Source organism: Ahaetulla prasina, chromosome 2 (assembly GCF_028640845.1).
Source record: "Ahaetulla prasina isolate Xishuangbanna chromosome 2, ASM2864084v1, whole genome shotgun sequence".
Taxonomy (NCBI): Eukaryota; Metazoa; Chordata; class Lepidosauria; order Squamata; family Colubridae; genus Ahaetulla; species Ahaetulla prasina.
The window spans coordinates 22,374,042-22,400,675 of record NC_080540.1 but is presented as its reverse complement, the minus strand read 5'-3'; the positions used below and the strand labels follow the sequence as shown (position 1 = coordinate 22,400,675).

Below are 26,634 nucleotides of genomic sequence, written 5' to 3'. Positions count from 1 at the left end.
CTGATCTAGATGGTTGAGAATCTCTATAATAGACAAAAAGATGAGTGATTCAAACAAGCATTCTTAAGACCAAAGGTTGGGCACTTTGAGTTTTATGGAATAGGAGCAATCAAGACACCATTTCCCCTCCCTTTGCAAATACATTCCAGGGTAGTAAGTGGGGCATCTGGATGATTCCTTATTCTGCACAGTCACATGTCTGAAATGGTATCCTTCTTGAGCAGGGGGTTGCATTATTTATTTTTATTTATTTATTTATTTTGTCACAACAGGATATATAAGCATTGACATGTAACAACTATATACTATATAAGCATATATATGAGCATAAGTATGTAATAACTATATTAATTAGATATAATGAAAGGGAATAATAGGACAAGAATGGTAGGCATGTTTGTGCTCTTATGCACGCCCCTTACAGACCTCTTAGGAATGGGGTGATAATATATATAATATATAATATAGGTGGTATACAATAAAATGGTATACAATTTACTAATGTACAGGCTAAATGTTGGAGATGCGATTGTGAAGATGCCACTTATTATCATATATGGTGGACTTGTAAAAAAGTTAAAGCATTTTGGATTAAAGTATGGTGGATCATGCAGAATATTTTGAAAAAGAAGATTAAGTTTACCCCGCAGTTCTTTTTACTAGGAATAATTATGGATTGTACAGCTATAGAGACTAAATTGATTTTGAACTTAATAACAGCCGCAAGACTTTTGATTGCTCAATATTGGAAGAAAGAAGAATTACCTACAATTGAAGAATGGACACTTAAAGTATCAAATCTGGCAGAAATGGCAAAAATCTCTGCTTACTTGAAAGACTATACACAAGAAAAATATATTTTAGAATGGAAAATGTGGATTGATTATATTCAAAATAAGTATCAGATAAAAAAATATCGAATAGCATATGAGTAAATTTAGGAAATATTTTGTATTAGATATATTTCTGAAGGAGAGGGGAATTGAGAGTGTGATTAAGTGTGGAGAGACTAGAGATTATAATTTAGGAATTATTTTAGATTATGATGGTTAGTTTTGATACCCTGCATTTTATTCTGGGAAGTCGGGGTAAGGGGGAGGGGAATTGGGGGGTTGAGGCTAGAGATGGAGTGATGGTTAATGTACAGGGATTATTGAAGATGTATAAATATAATTAATGTAGGGTCGGGTCTGCCCAGTTACCATTTTAGAACGGTGGGGAGGAGAAAAGAGAGTAGGAGGTAGGAAAGAGGAGAAGAGGAAGGAAGAGGGTAGAAGAGGAGAAGGAAGGTGTAGGGTGGAGGAGGAGAGGATGTAGATAAGAGAAGGAGAGGAAGGTCTGGAAAGTAAAAGAAGGTAAAAGAGGGAAGAGTGTTAAAAAGTGGGATGGTGACTGGGCAGGCCCGACTAATTGTATATAACTGTACATTGAATGAGTTGTTCGACATGATCATAAAAATAAAACTTTTTTATGGGGAAAAAAAATGGTATACAATTTCCTGCTTGAATAAGGGGTTGGACTAGAAGACCTCCAAGGTCCCTTCCAGCTCTATTGTGATTGATTGATTGATTATAGCTCTCATTAATACATTTTTATGAAGCAGCCTAGACAATTTTAAAGTGAAGCTTAAATTGCATCTCATTCTTGCCACTTTTTTTTTCTCATAAGAAATGTGCATTATTTCCATCTCATTTAATAGGCAGTTCAGCTTAGATCATTCCTGTGTGATAGGTTCCAGGGTGTTCTTATAATCCAAAATAAATGTCTTTCATAGCAACCCAACCAGAGAATGGGATGTAGAAACAGATAGAATAGAAATGCAAAACAAGATTCCAAACAGATGGTGGTTGCTGAAAACACTAAGGAGCGATAAAATGCTAGTAGGTTAAAAAGAGAGATGATTGTTAGTTGCTCTGACAAATTACTACTGCTTGGCAATCCTATTTTCAAATGGAGGATTTCCCCAGGCATCAAGTCTTTGCAGTGAACACCAGTATCTCTTTGCATCAGCTTGGCCAAACAACACTGGGATTTTAGAAAGTGAAAAGAAGCAGCCATTACATGAAAAAAGCAATTTATGTCAAGCTTGGAAAGGTCAAAAAGGCTAGCGTGACATGCACATTTATGTTACAGAACAGTAGAGCTAGAATATCTGGCAAACACCCTCTCAGGCAGATTTTACAAGCTACCCCCCCACCCTGTAACAGAATATCAGAATAAAAGAGTTGGAAGGGACCTTGGAGGTCCTCTAGTCCAACCCCCTATTCAAGCAGGAGAGTGTATACCATTTCCAACAAATGGCTCCCCAATCTCTTCTTTTAAAAGCCTCTAATGATGGAGCAACCACAACTTCTGAAGGCAAGTTGTTTGTCAGGAAATTTCTCCTTAGTTCTAAGTTGCTTCGCTCCTTGATTAGCTTCCATCCATCATGTAATGTATTTGAATTTCAGGAGGGAAATTTGGGCGGGAAATTGCACGTTGCTGATTGGCTGATGCCTCAGCCAAAATACTATTTAAAGAGGGGTTTTGCCTGTTGGTTGTTGCTGGGATCACAATAAACCAAAGAGCTGTTGTCACTTGTATCGTCTCCTGCCTCTTCATTGCCCGAACATAACACATCGCTTCTTGTTTTGCCTTCAGGTGCTTTGGGGAATAGCTTGACTCCCTCTTCTTTGTGGCAAACCCAGAGATATTGGAACACTGCTATCATGTCTCCCCTAGTCTTTCTTTTCATTAAACTAGACATACCCAGTTCCTGCAACCATTTTTTAGATGTTTTAGCCTCCAGTCATTTTCACTGCTCTTCTCTGCACTTTTTCTAGAGTCTAAACATCTTTTTTATAGTTTTTACATCAGTTTTCTTTCTCTTTCTTTCTTTCTTTCTTTCTTTCTTTCTTTCTTTCTTTCTTTCTTTCTTTCTTTCTTTCTTCTTTGCCTAATGAAACAGTGAGAGCACCTTCCAAACATCAGGCGCTAATTCAATCTTCATACCTGCTAAACAAGTTGTCCAGTCATTCCATAAGCAAATAATATCCATACTTTTAACATTTTTTTCCAGTTAAACTGTCTGCACCTGCAGCTGTACCATTTTTTAACATTACCAGAACATTTGTTTCCTTGTTTTTTTTCCCTTTTTCTACACTAACTTTTGTAATGTTGTTTCAGTTCCAATCTTCAATACATCCATCAACATTGTTCTGCATTTTCTCTAGCTCTTTTAACAGGTCCTGTCTTGGACTAGATTCCTGACCTATATTTTTATGCATATAAGTATTAGCATACATATTATCATTCCCTCATCTTCATTTTTGCAGTAATGATTTTCTTATTTGCATTTGCCCACTCCATAGCTTACATTCCATCATCCTACCAAGCATCTATTTTGAACCTTCTATTAGAGCAACTCTTCACAAACTCCAGGCACACAATTCTTTTCCCTTTCCTTACATCTGCTTGATTTATTCATGTATTTATTTGTCAACTTGATACGGCCTTCCTGATGGCTTACAATGAAAACATTTTACAAACCTTTTAAAAAATAATCACAGATAAAACGTGAGAAGGAAGATGTTACATACCCGCTAACCAGGGTGAAGGCTCCCTATTACCAGGACATCCACAGGCTTACTGGAAGAAAAACAACAACACATGCTTTGACAGCTTTATGGAAGGCCATAATGGTTGGGGCTAACATCACCCAGCAAATGCGTACGTGCACCCCGCACGCTTTGTTCACATGCCCCGTCTGACCATGCACATGTGCAGAAGCTTAACATCATTGCAAAAGTGACATCATGATGTCCATGTGGGTGGGCGGAGCCTCCCACAGCCACCGCTACTGGTTCACCGGAGCCGGATAGATGGGACCCTTAGCATGCCTGCCTTTCCCGCCACTGATGGGAAAGATAAGATGTGAGAAAGAAGCAGCAGTCCCTCAACTAACTTTGGCTGCACAGAATCGCTTTCCATTGATTCTATTGGGGAATGAGCCTTCCTCCTCCTTCTCCTCCGCTGTTTACGGTAATTCTTGCCTAGTTCAGGTGTTTATTTATATTTACGACCCTCACTGTGTCCAAAGGTCACGGGATCCCCTTTGGCGACCTTCTGACAAGCAAAGACAATGGGGAAGTCTGATTCATTTAACATCTCGTTTGCTCACTTATCATCTGCAGTGATGCACTTTACAACGGTGGCTAGAATGGTTGTAAAATGGGGCAAAACTCACTTAACAAATGTCTTGCTTAACAACAAGAAATTTGGGTCCCCATTATGGTCGTAAATAGATTAGATTAGATTAACAAAGTTGGAAAGGACCTTGTAGGCCATTTAGTCCAACCCTCCGCCCAAGCAGGAGATCCTACACCATTTCTGACAGATGGTAGTCCAGTTTCTTCTTGAAAGCCTCCAGTGATGAAGCTCCCATAACTTCTAAAGGCAAGTTGTTCCATTGGTTGATTGGTCTCACTGTCAGAAAATTTCTCCTTATTTCTAGGCTGAATCTCTCCTTGATCAGTTCCCATCCATTATTCCTTGTCTGGCCTTCGGGTGCCTTTGAAAATAGCTTGACCCCCACCTCTCTATGGCAGCCCCTCAAATACTGGAACACTGCTATCATGTCTACTCTGATCCTTCTCTTCACTTGACTAGCCATTCTCAGTTCCTATAACCATTCTTCATGTTTTAGTCTCCAGTCCCCTAATCATCCTGGTTGCTCTTCTCTGCCCTTTTTCTAGTCTCAACATCCTTTTTATAGTGTGGTGACCAAAATTGGACGCAGTATTTTAGGTGTGGTCTTACTAAGGAGTGGTATTAGTACCTCACTTGATCTTGATTGTATCCATCTGTTAATGCAGTTTAGGATTGCATTGGCTTTTTTGGCTGCCGTTGCACACGCCTGGCTCATATTTAGCTGGTTGTCCACTAAGATTTCAAGATCCCTCTCAGTTACTGGTTTCACCCAGTCTATATGTGTACTTTTGGTTTTTCTTGCCTAAATGTAAGACTTTACTTTTCTCTACATTGAATTTCATTTTGTTAGATAGGGCCCAGCATTCAAGTCTGTCAAGATCCATCTGGATCTTGAGCCTATCTTCTACGGTGTTAGCTATTCCTGCCAGCTTAATATCATCTGCAAATTTGGTAAGTTCCCCTTCTATTCTCTCATCTAAGTCATTTATGAAGATATTGAAGAGTACTGGGCCTAAGGCGGAACCTTGTGGCACCCCACTGCTTACTTCTCTCCATGTAGACTTAGACCCATTAGGGACTACTCGTTAAGTACTGTTTGTCAGCCAGTTATGAATCCATCTGGTGGTGATGCTATCTATCCCACTTTTTTCTAGCTTACCAAGAAGTAGGTTGTGGTTTACGTTGTTGAATGCCTTGCTTAAGTCTAAGTATATTATGTCTACAGTATTTCACTGATGTACTAATTTAGCCACTATGCTGAAGAATGAAATAAGATTGGTTTGGCATGATCTGTTTTTAACAAACCCGTGCTGACTGTTAGTTATTACTTTACTTGTTTCTACATGTGGGCAGATGTTTTTTTTTATTATCTTTTCCAGTATCTTCCCGGATATTGATGTTAGGCTGATTGGTCTGTAGTTTCCAGGGTCTGTTTTTTTTCCTTTTTTGAAGATGGGAACCACATCAGCTGTTTTCCAGTCCTCTGGTAATTCCCTGATGCTCCAGGATTTTTGAAAGATGTGGTGCAGTGATTCTGAGATGACAACTGCCAGCTCCTTTATTAACATTAACATTACATCCTGGGATGTAATCTGTCAGGCCCTGGTGATTTCTATTCATCAAGATCAGACAGGTGTGCTCTTACTATTTTTTGGTTTTTTTGGCTTATTTTAATTTTTATTTCTAGTCTGTCTTTTAGTTATGTTTTTGGTAGGTTGGGCTATATTTTCTTTCTGCGTGAAGACCGATGCAAAGAATGAGTTAAGCAGTTCTGCTTTCTCTATGTTGCCTGGTACTTCCTTGCCGTCTTCTCTCTTTAATGGACCGGCTGTTTCCTTGATTTTTTTCTTGTTATTTATGTGTTGGAAGAAACTTTTTATTATTATTATCTTTGACTTTTGTTGTAAGTCTTTGTTCATTCTGAGCCTTTGCTTTCCTGACTTCATCTTTGCAGATTCTGGCTATCTGCTGATATTCTGCCTTGGTTGTGTGTTCCTCTTTCCATTTTTTGTACTCGTCCTTTTTGTAGAGGACTACCTGTACAGTACTTATCAATGGACCAGCACATCCAGAAGGCATGGAGTGGTGGGTTAAGCATCTTTATAGGCATCCCTGTTTGATTTTATGCACTTCTATTTATAATGGCTGTGAAGCCCAAGTGGGCAGTATGGCTGCATCTGGTTGTTATCACCCATTTAGTGGCTTAAGTAAGGAATGGTACTGACGGCTATTGCTCCCCGTGTAATGTTCCCACCATACGCTAAAAATAATAATATAGTTATCCCTGAGTAAAAATGTGGGGGATGAATCTCTGCTCTCCCGGCTTCCATTTGATCAGTGTGTTTCCTTCAGGTCGGCAATTTTCAGAGTTCAGCCACAAGACAAGGAGAGATTCAACCTAGAAATAAGGAGAAATTTTCTGATAGCGAGAACAATCAACCAGTGGAATAGCTTTGCCTTCAGAAGTTGTGGGAGCTTCCCCGCTGGAAGCTTTCAAGAAGAGACTGGACTGCCATCTGTCAGAAATGGTGTAGGTAGGGTCTCCATCTTGGGCTGGGTGGGTTGGACTAGATGACCTACAAGATCCCATCCAACTCTTAATCTGTTCAATTAAATTTTAGAACCGCAATGCTTTTGATGTGCGCAAAGTAGCTTCCGATTCCCCGGGGAAAAGGAAAGAAGGAGCAGCAGGAGAAGAAGGAGGAAGAGAAGAAAAAGGAGAAGGAGGAGAAGAAGAAGAAGAAGAAGAAGAAGAAGGGGGGGGGAAAGGCGGGTAATTCTCGCTTGAAAACTTAACCCGCCGTTTTCCTTTCCCGCGATCGTAGCTGCAGGTGCGGCGGGGATTAGCCACCGCACGGAGCCACGTGGACACTGCGGCGTCCCGCTCCTCTCCCCCCCGCCAGATCCCGCGAATGGTGGGGAGAGAGAGAGCGAGAGCGAGCGCCAACCGGGTAGCTGATCTTCCGCCAGTCACATAAGCCGAGTCCCGCCGGCCCATCCCCAGCGTTGGCTTTGCACGCCATCGTGCAGACGAAACGGCGCAGCCCACTCGGGGGCCCTTCTTCCGAAGCGCCTCTGAGCGAGCCCGACCTTCGCGCCTTTTTTTCTGCCCTGAGTGCGAATCCGGAGCGGAAAGGGCAGCAGCGGTGCTCTTCTTTCTTCTTCTTGCCCTGTCCCAACGCAAACCCTTCCCTACCCCACTCCCGGGGAGGGCGTCGGCGGACGGATCGTCCGAGGCTGCAAAGCGGAGGGGCCGGTAGCCGGGGCTGGGACCTGCTGCCCACCCAACCCCCCCTCTCAGCTGTTGCGTGCTTGGCTGTCCCGGTTGAGCGCGGGGTGGTGGTGGCGGACACTCGGCGATCGCCTCCCCGCAGCTTCTGGATCGGGAGGCCCGCCGCGGAAGGACTGGCGGCTCAAGGACGCGCCGTTGCGCAGGGTTACCTAGCGGGGCAGGCGCGGCGCCAGGAGGAGCCCCGTTCGAGGTAGCCGCGGCGCTTCTCCACCGCCTGATACCATCCCGATGCGAGGGCGGGTGCCAACATCCCCCCCCCATCCCCCCCCCCCGCGGGCACCGGGCTCTTGGACAGACGCGACGTGCCCTGCTTAAGGAATGAATGAATGAATAGATGAGCCTTTCCCCAGCCGGGACGCCTGGCCCGCCCTGTCCGTTGCCGGCCTCGGAGGCGGAGACGCCTCGGCTCTGCCTAAGCTTGGGTGCGCCCAGGCAGAAGGTCCCGCGGGCTGTCCGCTCCTTCCTTTCTCTACCCCCTCATTCCCTCGGCGGTGCCGGAGCCACCGATCGCTCATCGTCGTGGCTGTAAGCCGACTTTCCTCGCCTGCTGCCGCCGCCGCCGAAGCCGGACAGAAGCTTAAGCGGCTCTTAGCCGGTTGCGTTTTGCGCTCCCCCCCTCCACTCGGGAAGATCAGCCTGGGGCTGGCCCAGATAGAAGACGAAGGTCTGCTGCGTGAAGATCCCAGGTGGGTTTCAAAGCACACGGGAAGAGGCCTTCTTGGCAGGGGGTGAAAAGAGGCGCCCTTGAATTTGCTACCGGGGCTTGACCTTTGCAGGGTTAGGCTTGTGTGAAGCTTGGGAAGAGTGAAAGGACTGTTTTGCAAAATAATGATGATGATGTCTTGGTACCATGTCGAAGAATCTATAAGATACGTCAACAAATTGCAGCTTCCTGCAATAACACTAGCAGAAGTGTAAAAAACTGTGCTACTTGTAACATCCTACATCTTAAGAAGGTACTTGGTTGATGCCTAGGACGCTGGCAGCAACGGGTATCAACCATTAGCACCAGTCAATGGTATTTGTGATGCCTTTTTGAATGTTCAGTTGACTGAGTTTCATGTTTAATGAATTAATAATAATAATAATAATAATAATAATAATAATAATAATAATAATAATAATAATAATAAAAATAAATCATATGCTGTGTATACTGTCATTTTGTGTAAATAAAATAATAATAAAAAAAAGGGTGGCTGGTTTGCCCTTTCCAAACATGACTCAGTGAAGATAAGTTATGACTCACTAGCAGGTGGGTGAACTGACCCCACAAAAATGATGACTCTTATCAAGGGCAACATTCTCAACAAGTCACTGAGATTAGCCATTATTCTCTCCATTTGACAGATTTTAATTGTAAGCCACCATGGAATCCATGGAAGACAGGCTGCTTATAAATTGTATAAATAAATGTGAATTTCCACCGGTGGGCAGTTGGGTTCACGTTCAAAGGGAGACTGTAATCCTGATTTGGATCCTGCTGACTTTCTTGCGTTAGGACGGGTTGTACCAACTTATAGCCATCCAGGAACAGTGGCTGCCTCCGAGAGAGAAAATAACTTTTCCCAAGCTGGGCAGATGGGCTTGGCGAGAATCTCAAGTCATGCAGCTCTTCAGTTGCAAGGGGTTAAGTGTTGCAGGATTCCAGACACCAATCAGGGATGCAGGGCTCGGCTAGCTTGGTCTGAGCATCCCCATCCTCAAGCTGGGATGGGATACTGATATTCAAGGTGAACTTGTGAGTGGGCCGAGGCCCTGCAAGACTAAGGTGCCAGATAACGCAGGGGGTGATTGTTGGGAAATGAGATGTTTGGTTGCCTTGTAGGATGGTCTGACTTCCCTGGATTACATTTTAGGTTTACAGTCTTCCTTGCAGATTCAGTTCTTGCCATTTTAGCAGTTAAATTGTTAATAGCCTTAGCAGGGAAGGAAAAAAACCTCAGAGGCTTCTGTGAGCTCTCATCAGCTGGAGTGGAAAGTACTGGCTAACATGGATCAGGCAGTTCCTTATGTAACTGTGTGGCTTCACTGCTGCAGGCAAAGATGAAAAGATGGCATTTTTTTTGAGATGCCGGCACAGAGCAGAGAGAGAGAGAGAGAGAGAGAGAGACTCAAGGCTGCAAACCTTGAAAGTCATTTTCATTCTGCTCAGGATGATGCCACCAAGAATTTCCGCATTGTTTCTTGGGGGCTCAGGGTCTTGCTCCAGCTGCTCTGTCAAAAGCCTCAGGGTAGGAGTTGCTGAGATCGGCCACTTCCATTGGGGGGGGGGCACCAATGCGTGGCACAAAGAAGGGGGAAAGAATGAAACGTTCTCAGCCATGTGAGGGAGGAATTGTGTAATATGCACATGACTCCCTTTTCATGTTTACATCCATGTGCCTCATGGATGAATGCACATGGTGCAGCCCTGAACTATCATCCTCCCTTCCTTCCTCCCTCCCTCCCTCTCTCCAATTTCATCTAACTTCCCTCTTTTCTCTACCCTTCCCAGAAAACTGGCTGCTGTAATCTTTGTCATTAGACTGTTTCCCTTGCCTTATGTTATTCCGTTTCCTGGCTTCCAATGGGCCTTTTACTTCTTCATTCCCACAATCACAAATATTCCTCTCCACAGGATGAAGCATGAGCAGTCGTGACCACGCTGGACATTGAGTGACCAGCTGTCTGTCCTCAAAGATGGCTGCCTTGGGGTTGTTCCTTGTCTGGAGCCTGCTCTTACCTGCCTTACTCCTGGCTTTGTACCTCCCGACTCCAGAGAACTCTACCTGGGGCTTGCCTCTGAATTCTGTCCCCAAGTCACCTCCTTTGGAAGTCCCCTCCAAAGAGCCTCCTCGAAGGGCCCTGCCAGTCATTCCCCACTCAGATTCCTCTGGCCATGAGTTCTCTAGCGGTGACGGGGAATTGAAGAATGAGAACAGGCAAGGTGCCAGTCTAGTGGGCCACCCTAGAGCTACAAAATCCAAGAAGAGGTCAAAGCTCCGTGCAAAGGGGGCACCGGCTGGTTCTTCTGGTGGAAGTTTAGCTCCCCACTTGACTGAGGAGAGTCTTGTTCTGCCAACCGAAGGCTTGCTCAGTGTTCAGGGAGAGGTTGAGGATACCGGTGGTATAATTCGGGAACGAAGTCCGAAACAGAGGAGGAAAAAGCTCCTTCTTCCTTCTTCTGGCATGTCCACTTCTGTGGCGGCCTCTCTTCCCAGACTAGAGGCCTCAGAATTACTTGTCTCCCAGGAGGGATCCTGGCCCAACCTCCACCAAGCAGGGTTCAAACATGGCCTCCCAGCAACTACCTTAAGCCCCAGGCCCACCGTGTCCACCATTCCTTTGGCAACATTCCATGTTAACAGATCTCTTGTCAAATGGGAGGTGGTGGAGGATGCCGAACCTAAGACTGATGCTTCAAGAGGATGGTTGGAAAACAGAGTGCCGGAGCAGGAACTGCTGGGCCGGAATCTAACCACAGTAAAATATTTGGCTTCATACAAGAGTAGACAGGTCTACAGTGGCCTCCTCGGCCAAGAAGAGCTTTCTACGTCTCCACTTAGGCCTGTGGTTCAGGCAGCTGGAGATGCTCAGAATCTCCCTGGGCAAGATAGAGATGTACCACCGGTGACCTCCCCTTCTCAGGAAGGAATAGTTACCCCACTGATTGGGAAGGGGCATAGGCAAAGCCCAGCAAGCTTCCATCCGCCTCTTTCGGATGACCACTTCCCTGTCCCTTTCACCCCTTCACTGTCAGGGGTGACCCCCCAAGAACCAAATCCTCGTCTAAGAAGCACTCATTGGAATCTGATCATTGATACCACTCAGCAGCCAGGACTTTGGGACACAGCTCGAATGGAAACCACCATCTTTCAAGGCAGCTCTGCTACCCCAGGTAGGTTTAGATTTGCCTTTGCTTTATGTACTTAAAGGAATCTTCTGCCATTGAAAACTCTCACCCAGCCCCACACACCTGTGCCCTGGGGAACAGGAGGAGGATGGAGCAGGAGAGGGCAGGAGATGGCAACAACTCTAAGGGAAGAGACACACCAAGAACCGTGGGGAGCCGGGAGCTGGCCTGATGACAGGGAAGCAAGAAAAGGTTGGGAGTTCAGGAGAAAACCTGGTTAAAACCTGTGTACTCTTGGAGCACACCTGTGTACTCTTGGAGCACACAGATTAAATTAAAGGGGAAGAATTGAGATAGTCCTCAATTTACAACCATTATTTTAGCAATTGTCCAAAGTTACACTGGCAGTAAAAAAGTGACTTAAGAACTGATCCTCACACAACCATCACAAGCATCCCCATGGTTACGTGATCAAAATTCAGGCACTTGTCAACTAGCATGTCATTTATCATGGTTGCAGCATCTTGGGGTCACACGATTGCCTTTTGCAACTAACCCCCAACTAACTTCTGACAAGGGAAGTCAATGGGGGAAGCTGGATTTGCTTAACTGCTCTGTGATTCAAGTAACAATTGCAGCAATTTGCTTAGCAACCCTGGCAAAAAAAAAAGAAGGAAAAAGATCATAATATTCATTGAACATCTGCCTTGTTTAGCAATGGAAATTCTGGTCCCAGTTGTGGTTTGTAAATCGAAGACAACCTGTGATAGAAATGCATCTTTCACTTCTAGGAATAGCATCCCAGCAACCAGATTATAACGATCAAAATTGGCAGGGAAAGGATTAACTAAGTTAGAAGACGCTGTCAGGAGCCTGGATGCACCTTTTCTGACTAACAAATGGTATTAAAAAGCAGAAGCTGAGCTGAGCTCACCAAAGCTTATGCCTTTTAATTAAATTTGTTTCTTTCAGAAAAGGTGCTATCAGAGTTGTCCTAACCTACAAGGTAAATGCCTCTCTAATAAACTTAACAGATTCAATGGAATAACAGAGTTGGAAGGGACCTAATAGGTCATCTAGTCCAACCCCCTGCTCAAGCAGGAGACCTTATACCATTTCTGACAAATGGCAGTCCAATCTTTAATTGAAAGTCTCAAGTGATGAAGCTCCCACAACTTCCAAAGGCAAGCTGTTCCATTGGTTGATTGTTCTCATTGTCAGAAAGTTCCTCCTCATTTCTAGGTTGAATCTCTCCTTGGTCAGTTTCCATCCATTATTCCTTGTCTGGCCTTCAGGTGCTTTGAAAACAGCTTGACCCCTTCCTCTGTGTGGCAGCCCCTCAAGTATTGAAAGACAGCTATCATGTCTCCCCTGGTCTTTCTCTTCACTAGACTAGCCGTGCCCAGTTCATGCAACCGTTCTTCATATGTTTTAGTCTCCAGTTCCCTAATCATCCTGGTTGCTCTCCTCTGCACTTTTTCTAGAGTCTCAAGATCTTTTTTATAGTGTGGTGATCAAAACTGGATGCAATACTCTAGATGTGGCCTTACTAGGGCTTTATTTCAGTAAAGAACTTCTTTACTGGTTGCAAATTGTTAGAGGGCTATTATTTTTTATAAAATAAACATTCTGGACCTTGTTAGCCCAGAGTACTGAATACTGTCCCACCTCACTATCCGTTTGAATCCTCCTCCTCCTCCAGTAAGCAGCTCTTTACTCCTTCGTGGTGTCTGGGCATTTCCTGAAACATGATCATCCTTATTGTGATCATAAGTAACCACCTCCAATAACAACACAGCCAGAGGGGGAGCCTAAAAACAAAATTCCAGCTTGATTTCCACACCCACCCACCAGTTTTTCATCAGAGGAATCGTTAACCGAGGAGCCCCCTTCGTAGGCCAGGGGGGAAAAAATCCTGGAAAAATACATTCAGCAGTAGCCAGAGATGAAATTCAGAAAAGAAAATGGAGCTCAGAGACGTGAAGAGGGCCCAGCTAGTTGGTTAACATCCAAACAAAACCCACGGTTTTGTTGTTGTTGAAGAACACATTGATTTCAAGTCTCATTCTTTGTTACTTGGTTTAGTATGAGAAGACGAAGAGGAAGAAGAAAGGCAATTGGTATGATGGTTGTGAATATTGAATGCATCTGGAAGGGAGGGGTGTGTACAGTGAAGCTGCATTCAACTTGACCCTGCATACAATATGTGTACAGCTGGCAGGCTGGCATATGATTAAGTGACTCCTTTCATTAGAATGCCAACATATTTGGTTGCGATGAAAGAAACATGGGATGGGCTGGCAAATGGGAATAATAGGAAGAGCTGGGTAGGAATATTTCAGGGTGGGGTTTTTTTGGAGCTGGTGATGGATTTATAGGAGGGGGAGGTGATCTGTAAACCTGTATAAGGTAATTTAATTGTGGTTATGAACCTGATCATGGGTTGTATGTGTTACTATAAAGCAGTTAGTTGATCTTGAGAAACCTAAGTAGGATAAGCTGGTTTGTATTAGGCTGGGAAGTTTTTTTAAAAAACCCAACTCTTGCCTTTGATGTGATGTTTCAAAGAGCTGCTAGAAGAACCTCTTCCTTCCTCTGTTCGGAATGACCTTCCTTGAGAACAGAACTTCTGAGAGGAACTAGGGCAGAAGAAGGCGGTCAAAGTGGAGGGATCTCCTTTGGAGCAGAAGCAGATGGAGAGGCTAAAGGACAGCCTTATCATTAGATGTCCCAGGTCCAGTGGTGAAATCTGAACCGGTTTACTACCAGTTCACTAGCTGCGCATGCACGTGCATGCTCAGTGCTCACCATGTACCAAAGGCAAGGTGTGTGCGTGTGCACAGTGCATGCCAAAAGGAGGCATGGGATAAGTAGAACAGCGTGCGGGGGAGGGGTGATCAGCTATGGCGCAGGATCTTTTTTTAAAAAAACTTTTAAAAGCATTTTTTACAACCTGTTCGGCTGAATAGGTTGCAAAAAAATGCTTTTAAAAGTGGAAAAAAAGGCTCTGACGATCGCGCAGCTCAGCTGTGATTGTCAGAGCCTTTTTTTTACCTTTTAAAAGCATTTTTTAAAAGAAGCGGGGAAGCGGGCGCCCGGGCATTGGGTAGGCATGGGCGGGAGGGCCCAGGATTTTTGCTACCGGTTCTCCGAACCACCCGCCGCCATCACTACCAGATCGGCCAATCCAGTCCGAACCAGGAGCATTTCACCCCTGCCCAAGTCTCAGATTTGAGGTGTAATGCCAAGGAAGCCAACTATTTAATTAATTAAAGTCAGTAGTGATGGGAAAGATACCAGCAGGCTTTTCTATCGTGGGTGTGTGTGTGTCAAACTAACCTGGGGGAGATTTTTGCACTTTGTCTCCTTGTGCTGTTCTACCTCAGCCAAGACAACATTGTAGGCTAACCTTTGAGACTGTCAGCTTTTGGTTCCACTCAAGGCCTTTTCCTTTTTTCCAGGGACTGGAGACATGCCTGATATTGCAGAGCCTCAACGAGTCAGGGGAGCTGTGAACCCCAAAGTCTCTCTCACATATTTTGACTCCTCTACCCCTGGACAGAGCCCCTCCAAATTGCAGGTTGATGCAGGAATCAAGCATTCAGGTGAGTAAGAACACCATGAGTTTTTTTTTCTAAAGTGGAGAAAACCTCGTTAGATCAGACCAAAGTCTGCCAAGGTCAGCATCTTGTTCCCTACCATGACCAAGTGCATACATAGCGTGTGTAAGAGTGTGTGTGTACGTGTGTGTGTCTAGAATCCCCTTGTTCAGACTCAGTCCCAGGGAATTGGAGATCAGCTGAAACATGCAATCGCATGGATTTCCTGTTAACAGTCACAGTTCATTTTAAGATGTGGGAATGCTATGGCTGAATACCAGAGTAGGACTTGAGAACTGGGTTCAGTTCTGCATTCAGTTGTGATTTTCACTGGGGTTTTTTTTGTCACTCACTATTTCTTAATCCAATGTATTTAAAAAGCCAGTTGAATGAGTGAAAAGAAAGAACCTTATATCAATCAATCAGAACAGAGCTGGAAAAAGCTTTGGAGGTCTTCTAGTTCAGTCCCCTGCTCAAGCACCATTTCAGACAAGTGGCTGTCTAGTCTCTTCTTAAAAACCTCCAGAGATGAAGCACCCACCATTTTTGAAGGCAAGCTTTTCCACTGGTTAATTGTCCTCACTGTTAGGAAGTTTCTCCTTAATTCCAGGGTGCTTCTCTTCTTGATTAGTTCCCATCCATTGTTTCTTTTATTGTCTTCTGGCGCTTTGGAAAATAAGTTAACCTCATCTTTGTGGCAACCTCTCAGATACTGGAATACTGCTATCATATTCCCCCTAGTCCAAGGGTCTCCAACCTTGGTCCCTTTATGACTTGTGGACTTCAACTCCCAGAGTTCCTCAGCCAGCTTTGCTGGCTGAGGGACTCTGGGAGTTGAAGTCCACAAGTCTTAAAGGGACCAAGGTTAGAGACTCCTGCCCTAGTCCTTTTCTCTAGACTAGCCAAACCCAAATCCTGCAACCTTTCTTCCTATGGTTTTGTCTCCAGGCCTTTAATCCTCTTAGTTGCTCTTTGCACTTTTTCCAAAGTCTCAACATCTTTTTTGTAATGTGGTGATCAAAACTGGAGGCAGTATTCCAGGTTTGGCCTTACTAAGGCTTTATAACTAGAATTACTGAAATTACTATATAATATAATATACAATATACTAGAGGAGATAAAAATAGTAAGAGCTGATCTTTTTAAATCAAAATTAAATACAAATTCCAGATTGGGAATCTGTATTTGTTTCTTCTTGGAAGTACAGTATATGAGATCAATCATACCAAGTGCTTGATTTATTCTCAATTATTTTCCTTCTCTGAGCTCTTCAGAAATTGCATCTATGGTCTTCTGCCACTCCTAAATTTTGGATTAAAAATGAAGAGCAATGTCATGGCTTTCAGTATGCTAAAAAGTGCCATTTACCCTGTCAATGCCCTATAAATAATCCATTTTAATAATAGAGTGGGAATGCTATTGAAGGAGCTGAATCACATTATCGCTGGAGCAGAGTTCCAAAGCAATTGTTAAGCTTGCTGTGGTGGGAAAAAGCTGAATTGGCTGATATTTTGATGTTGACGGTGATGAATGCTGCCTGAGTTATTCTGCCTCTGCAAAAACAGGAGGAGAGATTTTGAGTTGCCGAGATACTGTGTTGTGCATCAGAATGGCTACAGGCCTCAGATGAACGCTTCCATTTCCCCTCAGTGTGATGCTCCAATTTCCCCTCAGTGAGATGCTCCGATTTTTCAGTGAGATGCTCCGATGGTTGAATTCATATCCCGCTGCTGATGGAGTTCAGTAAACCAGGATTTGATTTGTAGTGACTTTGTACTCAGACCATCTGCTAGATTGTTGGTGATAGGGCTTGATTCCAGAAAGATAGGGGCATCTAAGCAACCCTCCTTTCTGGGCTGTTTCTGGTCGCCCCATGAAGCTAAAACTGGAGAGGAATCAGAGTGGAGTTTAGAATTTGCATTAAGTACCACATTTATTCTGCGATAAATCAAATTCGTATGATTTGGGTGGTATATGAAATCAGTGTCGATCCATGACATCTCTGTTTAAAAAGAGACAATTTATTGTTTAATACAGGGGTCTCCAACCTTGGTCCCTTTAAGACTTGTGGACTTCAACTCTCAGAGTCCCTCAGCCAGCAAAGCTGGCTGAGGAACTCTGGGAGTTGAAGTCCACAAGTCTTAAAGGGACCAAGGTTGGAAACCCCTGGTTTAATAAATACATGTGTCACTGTTGCTGCCATACTGCTGGTGCGGGGAGGAGTATGGGGTTTTATGTTGTGGGGTTTTATGTTGTGAATTTTAATGCTGTAAGCCACCTAGAGTCCCCTCTGTGATTTATATAGGCAGCCGTTCTAATTTTGTTTAATAAATAATGTAAATAAATAAATACATTTACTATAAAGAGCTATGAGAGAGAGAGGGGGGAAAATACTAATCTAGGTAACCTACATCCACAGCTTCTCTCCATAATCCACTGTGTATTCAAACTCAGCCTCCTAGACACTACAAAGCCGATTCAGCAACTCCTCCAGCATCTCGTGAGATACTGTTTTTGTGCATTGTATGGGAGGATCCTTGCAATGGACCAGTTCCTCCATTGCTGATTCAGGTCCAATTATTCACAACTAAGTCGTGAATACAATTATTCACAAACAAGCTGTTATACAACTGGGAGCGGGATTACCATCTTATTTTCTTGGAAGGCATTTGTTATTCTTTTCCTCTTTAACAATAATAAAGGCTTGGAGGATACCTTTTCTCGTAGCTTGAGCTGAGAAAGCCTCAATACTGAACAGATGAGATAGAACAACTATATTTCAAAAGAATCAAAAGATTCTTCAAAAGAAACTGTAGAGCAGAATTAATAATGAAAGGGGTAATGTAGATTTAGAATAAGCTTTTTAAATATGTATTTAGGTTTTACTTTTTAAAATAGAAATCATAAGAAAATTGAAAAAACACCTAAAATGCACTAAAAACAATCCATACAATCAAATGAAAGTCTGTGAAAATGGGAAATAAAACCCACAGGAAAGAAAAGAAATTTTAAAAACCCAAACTGGCTAGAGAAAAGAAAAAGGGGAAAAAAGTGACTTTATATATTCAGCGTATCAATAGTCACTGGTTTACTTATTAATACCGTAAAGTTTTTTAAAATATTATAAAATATCACAAAAATCTCTGCTATAGCTCATTTTTTATTAGTAGAAAATATTGTTTTTTCCATAACAAATAAGTCACACATTTCCAAAAACTGTTCTTTACAATCTGGAATAATATGAATTTTCCAGTTTCTCAGTGTAATTATTTTTTATCTAACTCAGTAGCCTCATGCTTGATACAGCCATAATTTCTGATAAACAGATTCTAAAGTTTCGGTATATTATTCGGCAACACATTAACATCTTTAACATTTAAGGATTTCCTCATAAATCTACTTATATGCATTAAAACACTATTCCAAAAAGTTGCCTGTTCATGACTCAACCATATTGCATGGTGTCAGTTGAATCTTCCAGGTGTTTGCACCGCCAACAAAATCTAGAACAGTCTTAAACTTCCTAGTGCCTTCCAAATGTGCTTTGGTTTCAGTTACCAGCCAGCCTGAGAACAGAAGGAAGGTATGCCTGGGAGACACAAGCTTGCATGTCTGATCATATTAATGTTTGTATTCTACTTATATTACACCATGAAATTCAAAAGTGTTCATTCATTCATTCATTCATTCATTCATTCATTCATTTTGGCTTCTGTGTTTGCTCAACGTATCAAAAGCTTTGAGCAGCTTACATCCAGCAATAAAAAAGATTAAATCAATAACCACAATATGTGGTTATAAACATCCACTAACTATCATACACAACCAGCCCTCATTGACCTCACTTCCTTTCCTGAGATTCCATCTAATAATAATAATAACAACAGAGTTGGAAGGGACCTTGGAGGTCTTCTAATCCAACCCCCTGCCCAGGCAGGAAACCCTACACCACTTCAGACAAATGGTTATCCAACATTTTCTTAAAAAATTCCAGTGTTGGAGCATTCACAACTTCTCCAGGCAAGTTGTTCCACTTATTAATTGTTCTAACTGTCAGGAAATTTCTCCATAGTTCTAAGTTACTTCTCTCTTTGATTAGTTTCCACCCATTGCTTTTTGTCCTGCCCTCAGGTGCTTTGGAGAATAATTTGACTCCCTCTTCTTTGTAGCAACCTCTGAGATATTGGAACACTGCTATCATGTCTCCCCTAGTCCTTTTTTTCATTAAACTTGGCATACCAAGTTCCTGCAACCATTCTTCAAATGTTTTAGCCTCCAGTCCCCTAATCATCTTTGTTGCTCTTCTCTGCACTCTTTCTAGAATCTCAACATCATTTTTACATCTGTTCAAAAGCATTCTGGTAGACCCATAGAGAAGGATGGACTATAACACAAGGGGGCAATCTGTAACACAGAGGGGAGGGGTTTACTGAGGAGGGTTGATATGGGGTCCCCATCGTTGAAATCCTCTTAGTAAAGGAAATTTTAACAGGCTTTCTCTCCTAATCTGGGTGGGCAGATTCAAAACAGAGAGGATAATCTTGAAGATACCTTATATTCCTTCATGTTCATGGAACACCCAAGATATTTATTGCCTCCTAATTTAGGGGCAGAGCCAGTTTGGTCTAGTGGTTAAGGCATCAGACTAGAAACCAGGAGACCATGAGTTCCAATCCCGTCTTGGGTCAGATCGGTGATCTTGATTAAATTACTTTCTCTAGCAATGGTAAATCACTTGTGGAAAATATTGCCAAGAAAACTGCTGGGACTTGTCCTCCAAGAATTGGACACGACTGAAGAGGAGAAAAAGAAAATTAGGCTTAAACAGATTGAATAAGCCTCTTCCCCCACCCCACCCACCCCACCCCAAATAAGGTGTAATTGTTAAGGCTGGTAGGAAATCTGAGAAGAGTGGAAAACAAGTACAGATTGCTAGAAGCTGAGGGGATAAACTGGCTTTGGCATTTAGATTTGAGAAAACCCATGGTTTATTACTAGATTCAGAAATTCCTATAAACCTTATACCCTTGCAATGTATTTACTTAATGTACTTCATTTCAAGGTATTAATGAGTAACCAGTGACTATCAATATGTTGAATAGCAATAGCACTTAGACTTATATACCGCTCTACAGCCCTCTCTAAGCAGTTTACAGAGTCAGCCTATTGCCCCCAACAATCTGAGTCCTCATTTTTACCCACCTCAGAAGGATGGAATGCTGAGTCAACCTTGAGATTCAAAGTGCCAAATTGCAGAAGAAGCCTGCAGTAGTGCACTCTAACCACTGTGCCACCACGACTCAATATATAAACTCATTTTTTTCTTTTTCTTTTCTTTAGATTCTTTTCTTTTCTTTAGATTTTAAAAGTCTCTTTTCTTTCCTGTGGGCTTTTTTCTTCATTTTCACATGGTTTCCTTTAATTGTATGGATTGTTTTTAGTGCATTTAGATGTTTTCTCAATTTTCTTGTGATTTCTATTTTGAAAAGTAAAACCTATTTAAAAAGCTTGTTCTGAATCTACGCTACCACTTTCATTATTATTAATTAATTATTAATTAATTAATTATACAATATATGACAGATCTATAGATGTGTGTGTATCAATGAAACAGAAGCCAAAACAATGACTAGTGGAGTCAACTCAAATAGAAACCAAATTAAAACAGTTAAATTAAAACACATAGATTATAATTGCATGATTTACTGTAGTACAAATTAGCTAATCGCGTTTTAGGCCCTGGTATGATATGCAAATCCATCCTATCTGGTTATATGGTCCAGTGAACTTTATGAGCTGAGGAATTTGGACTAATTAACTCAATTGTAGTTTAATTAATGAGCTTGGATAAATGTCTCCTATGAACCCAGCCAATCTGCCTATAATCCATGCCTGCTTAAAAAATTGCCAAATATAATTCTGAGGGGATATGCTGAGGGCATATGTTCAAGGGGATGGCAGCCTTTTGAGAAAGTCCATCCAAGAAGCATCAACCATGAATAATAGCACAATAATAGTACCTTTATTGTTAAGTTGTACTCCAGGTTTTTAATTAATGAGGGTAATTGAGTCCAGCAATTCTGTCACCAAGAGGCACAGTTGTAACGCGAGGTGTCACATGACCACACCAACTTGGCAGTTCCAGTTGAGATTATTAAGTAGATCCCGGATGGTCATTTAGCATGATATTCCACAAACACCATATGTGACATCCTACCAGCTTCCCTATTGGTTTTGCTTGTCAAAAGCTGGACACTAAGGTTGCAAAAGTTGATCACATGACCTGGGTCTGTCGTAATTGTGAGCCAGTTGCCAGGTGCCTGAATCCCAATCACGTGATCATGGGAACATTGCAATGGCTGCAACTACAAGGACTGGTTCTAAATCTCCTTGTTCAGCACCATTGTAGCTTTTTAATGGCCACTGAACAAATGGTATTTACCAAGGATTACCTGTAACAGAATCATCTGCAATCTGAAATTATCTCTCTACTCCCTTACTTTTACTCTCTCGAAAACCAGAGAGGAATTCTTATGAGGCACTTTCTCCACCCCATCTGCCCTTCGGACTCAGGATTAGTTTATCTGACCATTATTTAGGCCAGGGGGTCTTCAAATTTGTTATTTTAAGATTGGTGGACTTCAGCTCCCAGAATTCCCCAGCCAGCAAGTTTGACAATCTCTGATCTAGGCTGCGACTCTTCCTCCTGTCTCCTCAAGTCATTCCCACATATCATTACAGGGGACACTCCTGCAAAGGCCCTGTTTTTAATATTTGTAAATAGTTCTAATAGTTCTTGAAGGCAGATCAATGAGCAGAACGGGGACATTTTCAATTTAGCTCCAAATCTGTGCTTTAAAAAAAAAATCTATGAAATTTACTAAATTCTGTATCACACCAAATTCTTCCACCACGTATTATTTAATGTATATTTTCTTTTTGAAAGAAAAAAATAAGGGAGGAACAGGAATCATACAGACCTCTGAAACTGCTCCAGTAGTTGGGAAATATATTCAGTTTCTGTGCTTGTGGCTTGGAGAGGTCTGGCAATTCTTAATTTGTTCCTTCCTATTTAAAGAAGATGATTAAACTTTTGCATAAAATAAAAGTTACATTTATTTCATGATTATCATAGCACTGTATTCTAGATTGGTATTGGATCTCAACATGCTACCCTCTGTTTTGTTATTGTGGGCACAGGTCAGAATGACAAGGAATCAGGAAATTGTGCTGTGCTGCAAGCCCGGTGCTTCCCAAGTATTGATCGTCCTTTCGCCTTTTTCTTATTTTCAGATCCAGCTTGGAAGCACCCTTCCGGGCAAAGTAGCACTGTGGTCTCCACTACATCCGCTCGTCTTCCAGCTACCCCTCGCCGTGGGTTAATCCAAGTCACCACGCAAAGAGTGGTGCAGCATCCTCAATTGCCTAAGCCGGATCCAAGCCTGCCTGCTATGCTCCCTGCTTCCAGTCCACCTTGCCCCCGTCTTGGAAGCACCTGCCACCAGCTCTTGCCCAACAAGACCTTTCTGCGCTGGGGGGAACTTGAGCAGACACTGAGTTTTGCCTGGGGACTCCACGTCTACGGCGCTGGAGTGCTTTTTCTGCTGCTAAGCCTGTTGAGCTTGGCATGCCTGGGGGTATCCCTTTCTTTGCACAAGTCACAACTCCCCTATGTCCTGGCTGCCAGTGGCCTGCTCCTGGTGTTTGGGGTACTACGAGCCACGTTCTTCTTGGCTGACCCCTATGGCTCCCTGGGCCGGCTGCCTGCCCGTGCAATGCGACTGCTATACACTGCACCTTTCCCTCTGCTGCTGAGCACCTTCATGGTGCTTCTGCTCCGCCTGGTTCATCAGGCCCGGCTGCAGATCTTGCCCCCCAGATGGCAGAGCTTGGCATTTTGGGCTGCGCTGAGCTCCCTGCACAGCATCATTCTCTTGGGGGCTGACTTGTTGTCCCCTCCAATGCACTCAGCTGTGTCTGTGGGATTCCACACCCTTTCCTGTACTGCCGGTCTCTGCCTCCTGCCAGCCACCGTGTTTGTGTACTGGCTACTGCGGCACAGCCAGGGGATGGAGGGCACCCTGGAGCCAGGCATATGGCGGGAAGCCTGGGTGTTGTTGGCAAGCAGTGGCTTGGTACTGCCATGCTGTGTCCTGCAGTTCTATGGGGTACTGTGGCTCTTAGGGGCATTGGGACAGCCGGACATTTTCACTTGGGGCTGGTGGTTTGTGCAGTTCTGGTTCCGGATTGGCGAACTGGCACTCTCCTTTATCTTGATCTCGCTAGCTTGGCAGGCACTTTGTCAGCACCACGACACCACCGAGCATTCTTGCTGGGCCAAGCTCCTGAGCTACTTCTGTGCCTACCGCAAGGCTGAGGTGCCGGAGTACCCCAACAATTGCTACGACTGGCCTGGCGGAGTCCTGGAGAAGATACCCAGTCACAACCTCAATAATAACTTGATCCGGAACTCCTCTGCTGGTGGGCTACTCTGGGCTCTCAAGGACAGCAACGACCTGCGAGCAGGACCCGGCCAAGGTGCTAGCCCCTCTCCAAGGCGTGCGGGCTACAGCCCCAAGTGCCCCAACGTGGCTGTGGCGGCAGCGATGGGCCGCTCTTACACCAGCATCTGTTTCGAGCGGGAGTCAGTCCTCTCGTTGGCTGACCTGGAGTTCCGCCCACCCTCGCCCATCAACCTGAGCCGCAGCATCGATGAAGCGCTCTTCCGCGAGCACTTGGTCCGCGATTCCATCTTCCTGCGCTCTAGCCTGCGTTTCCCGGCACGCCAGGACTCCTGTGCCTCGCTGCATGGCGACTGCTCCACACTGTCACATGCAGCCCAGCCCCTGCTGGCCCAGCCCCGTCGGAGCAGTGATCCCGATTGCCTGTATAGCTTAGCACGGACCAGCTCAGTGGGAGATCTCGTCGGCCGAGGCCTGGCCAGCGAGCCCGCCACGGACACATCCCTGGGCAGCTTCTCGCGCACCTCCTTCTCCCGGGCGTCCCTGAAGATCAGCTGGAACCCCTGGCGCCATGGGGTGTCCTCTCCCGAAAGCCTGCCCTCAGAGGAGCTGCCCAGCCAACAGCGCCAGGCACAGGCAGAGGATCTCCCACTGGCGCCATCCAGCAGCGCACCAAACTCCGAACGTGAGGCCCGGAAGAGCTTTTTGGCGCTTAGCAAGCAGATGGATTCCCGCAGCCTGTCAAGTGACACTATTGAATTGTAAGATGGGACGGGAGCTAAAAGCCTGTCCACTATCAGGAATGGGTAGTCTGCTGGAGTGTGGAGCTCAGAGCAATTCCGCTTCCTTTTTAAAAACCATGGGGCTTTTTGCAGCCCCAACCATTTGTGAAATGGGCCCACAGAGGGTGCCAAGCCTCCCTTGTAGTGCCCACCATGTAATAATGAGTAAAAGCACACCCTACGCTTGCCGGCCTCCCAGTTTTAAGAGCTGTACTGTAGCAACAGGCAGATCCCCGGAAACTTTGCAGCATGAATGCTGAAGGAAGACCTAGTTTGTTTCTGGCATTGAGGTCCGAGAAAGATGCCCTTGGAGAGAAGGCAGAGTGGGGCAAGGAGGCATTTAGCAAGGGGGTGGGGGGTGGGCCTAGGGGAGCTTTGCATGCTGAACACCCCACACTCCCCTTAAGTCACTACTGCATAAATCAGCAATCCTCAACCTCACCAACGTTTAAGATACAGGTGGTCCTTGACTTACAACAGTTCATTTAGTAGCCAAAGTTACAGTGGCACTGAAAAAAGTGAGCTATGACCATTTTTCACGCCACTGCTACAGCATCTCCATAGTTACGCGATGAAAATTTGGGTGGTTGGCAAGTGGTTCTTATTTAGGACAGTTGCAGTATCCTGGGATCACATGATTCCCCCTTTTGAGACCTTCTGAAAAGCAAAATCAAACGGGGAAGCCAGAGACACTTAAACAACCATGTTCCTAACTTAGCAACTGCAGTGTTTCATTTAACCACCGTGGGAGGTCAAGAAAAGTCGTAAAACGGGGCAAAACTCGCTGAACAAATGTCTTGCTTAACAAACAGCAATTTGGGGCTCAGTTGTGGTCGTAAGTCAAGAACTACCTGTGTTGGCATGCTAGCTGGAGACTTCTGGGAGTGGAAGTCCATGCGTAGAAGATGTAGCAAGGCTGGGAGGGGATTTGAGCCAAGCCTTCGTGGTGCCAACGAAGAGGTGATAATCCTGAGCGCATTCGGCAATGGTCAAATAAGATGTCTTCAGGTGGAGCTCTATAACATGCAATTTGTCTTGTGAATCATAGAACTTGCTGAGGTTTCTGGTTCAGTATCTGTAGTTCAAAGGGCGGTGATGAATTCCGCTGCTTCACCTTTTTGTTTGGAAAGCTGCTTTGTAAGTCTGATGATTGGGACAGAAAATGTGAACTGCAGATAATCTCTCCTTGGCTACCAAAACAGGTGGAACCTTTCCCCATTCGGATGCACGGATGCAGATACGAACGTCTAGATGCATTTTAAAATGCTACAGGGTCGAATTTTTGATCTTGATTTAAAAAAAAAAAAAGTTTTCAGAGCCTCTTCTGGCAGACTACACTGCCTGTGCATCTTTTAATCGATCCACATTCTAACGGATAGTCCTTGATTTACAACCATGTGTTTAGGGGCTGTTTGAAGCAATAGTGGCATTGAAAAAAAGTGACCTAGGACCATTTTTCACACACTTAACAGCCGTTGCAGCATCTCCAGGGTCACGTGATCAAAATTCAGATGCTTGACGACTGGTGTGCATTTTATATGACGGTTGCAGCGTCTCAGGGTCATGGGATCACCTTTTGCGATCTTCTGACAAGCAGAAGCCAGTTTCACTTAATGTCCGTGCTACTAACTTAACAACTGCAGTGATTCACTTACCAACTGTGGCAAGAAAGGTCGTAAAATGGGGCACAACTCACTTAGCAACGGAAATTTTGGGCTCAATTGTGGTCGTAAGTCGAGGACTACCTATATTCCACTATTTATTTTTATGAATCCAAATCCAAAACTTGCCTGAAATTCAAACCTTGATCTGGATCCTGGGGGTGGGGTGGAAGAGAATAAGAGTTGTACACTGGAATGGAAACTGTAGAGATAATGTTTCTCCTAATAGCACAACTTGTATTTGCCCAGTATTATTATCTTATCGGTTGCTGCCGTGGCAAGAAGAGAAGACGGTTCAAGCTGTCCAGATCTGAAGCTGAACAGAGGCTGCTGAATGTTATGTGGTCTATTTGTGCCAAAACAAAATAAAAACTTTTGCTGGAGGATCATATGTCTTGAAGTCTGCTTTTTATGTCCATTTTAAATGCGGGAGGGCTTACGTCATCTCCTTCATGGTAGTGCAGAGGGAAGGTAAATAGGTGAAAAATTAAGGCAGTTAAATCATAGTAATTAACTGAAAGATGGGTTGAGTCACCTGGTCCAATGCAGCTTCTCTTTTATTTTCAACCCTGGAACTGACCGGCCACTGTGTTGTTCTCTAGATTTGCTGATGTAGCTCAGTTGGAACCTTGACCAAAGCTCAATTGTGGTCATATGTTGAGGACTACCTGTACGTAAAAACAGTTAAATGTAAATATGACCTGGGACTTGAGGCTGGAGCTTTACTTCTTCCTTGCTATCTGAAACAAAGAATTGGAAGAGGAGGTATAGAGTTTCCAGCCTAAGAAGGGGGTTGGACTAGAAGACCTCCAAGG

At 44.0% G+C, this 26,634-nt stretch overlaps 1 protein-coding gene across 2 annotated transcripts; it reads left to right on the top strand.

Moving 5' to 3' along the window:
- Nucleotides 1-5,727: 5,727 nt before the first annotated feature.
- PRRT3 (proline rich transmembrane protein 3) lies at nt 5,728-26,197 on the top strand. Of its 2 annotated transcripts, none has more exons than XM_058172824.1 (4): nt 5,728-5,821; nt 10,101-11,360; nt 14,777-14,920; nt 22,208-26,197. In XM_058172824.1, exons 2-4 carry the CDS (start codon nt 10,163-10,165, stop codon nt 24,139-24,141), a joined length of 3,276 nt encoding a protein of 1,091 aa, XP_058028807.1. In that variant the 5' UTR covers nt 5,728-5,821; nt 10,101-10,162; the 3' UTR covers nt 24,142-26,197. The 2 variants fall into 2 exon arrangements, with proteins under 2 accessions (XP_058028807.1, XP_058028806.1); XM_058172823.1 differs by lacking the exon at nt 5,728-5,821 and adding an exon at nt 7,794-8,166.
- The last annotated feature ends 437 nt before the right edge of the window (nt 26,198-26,634 follow it).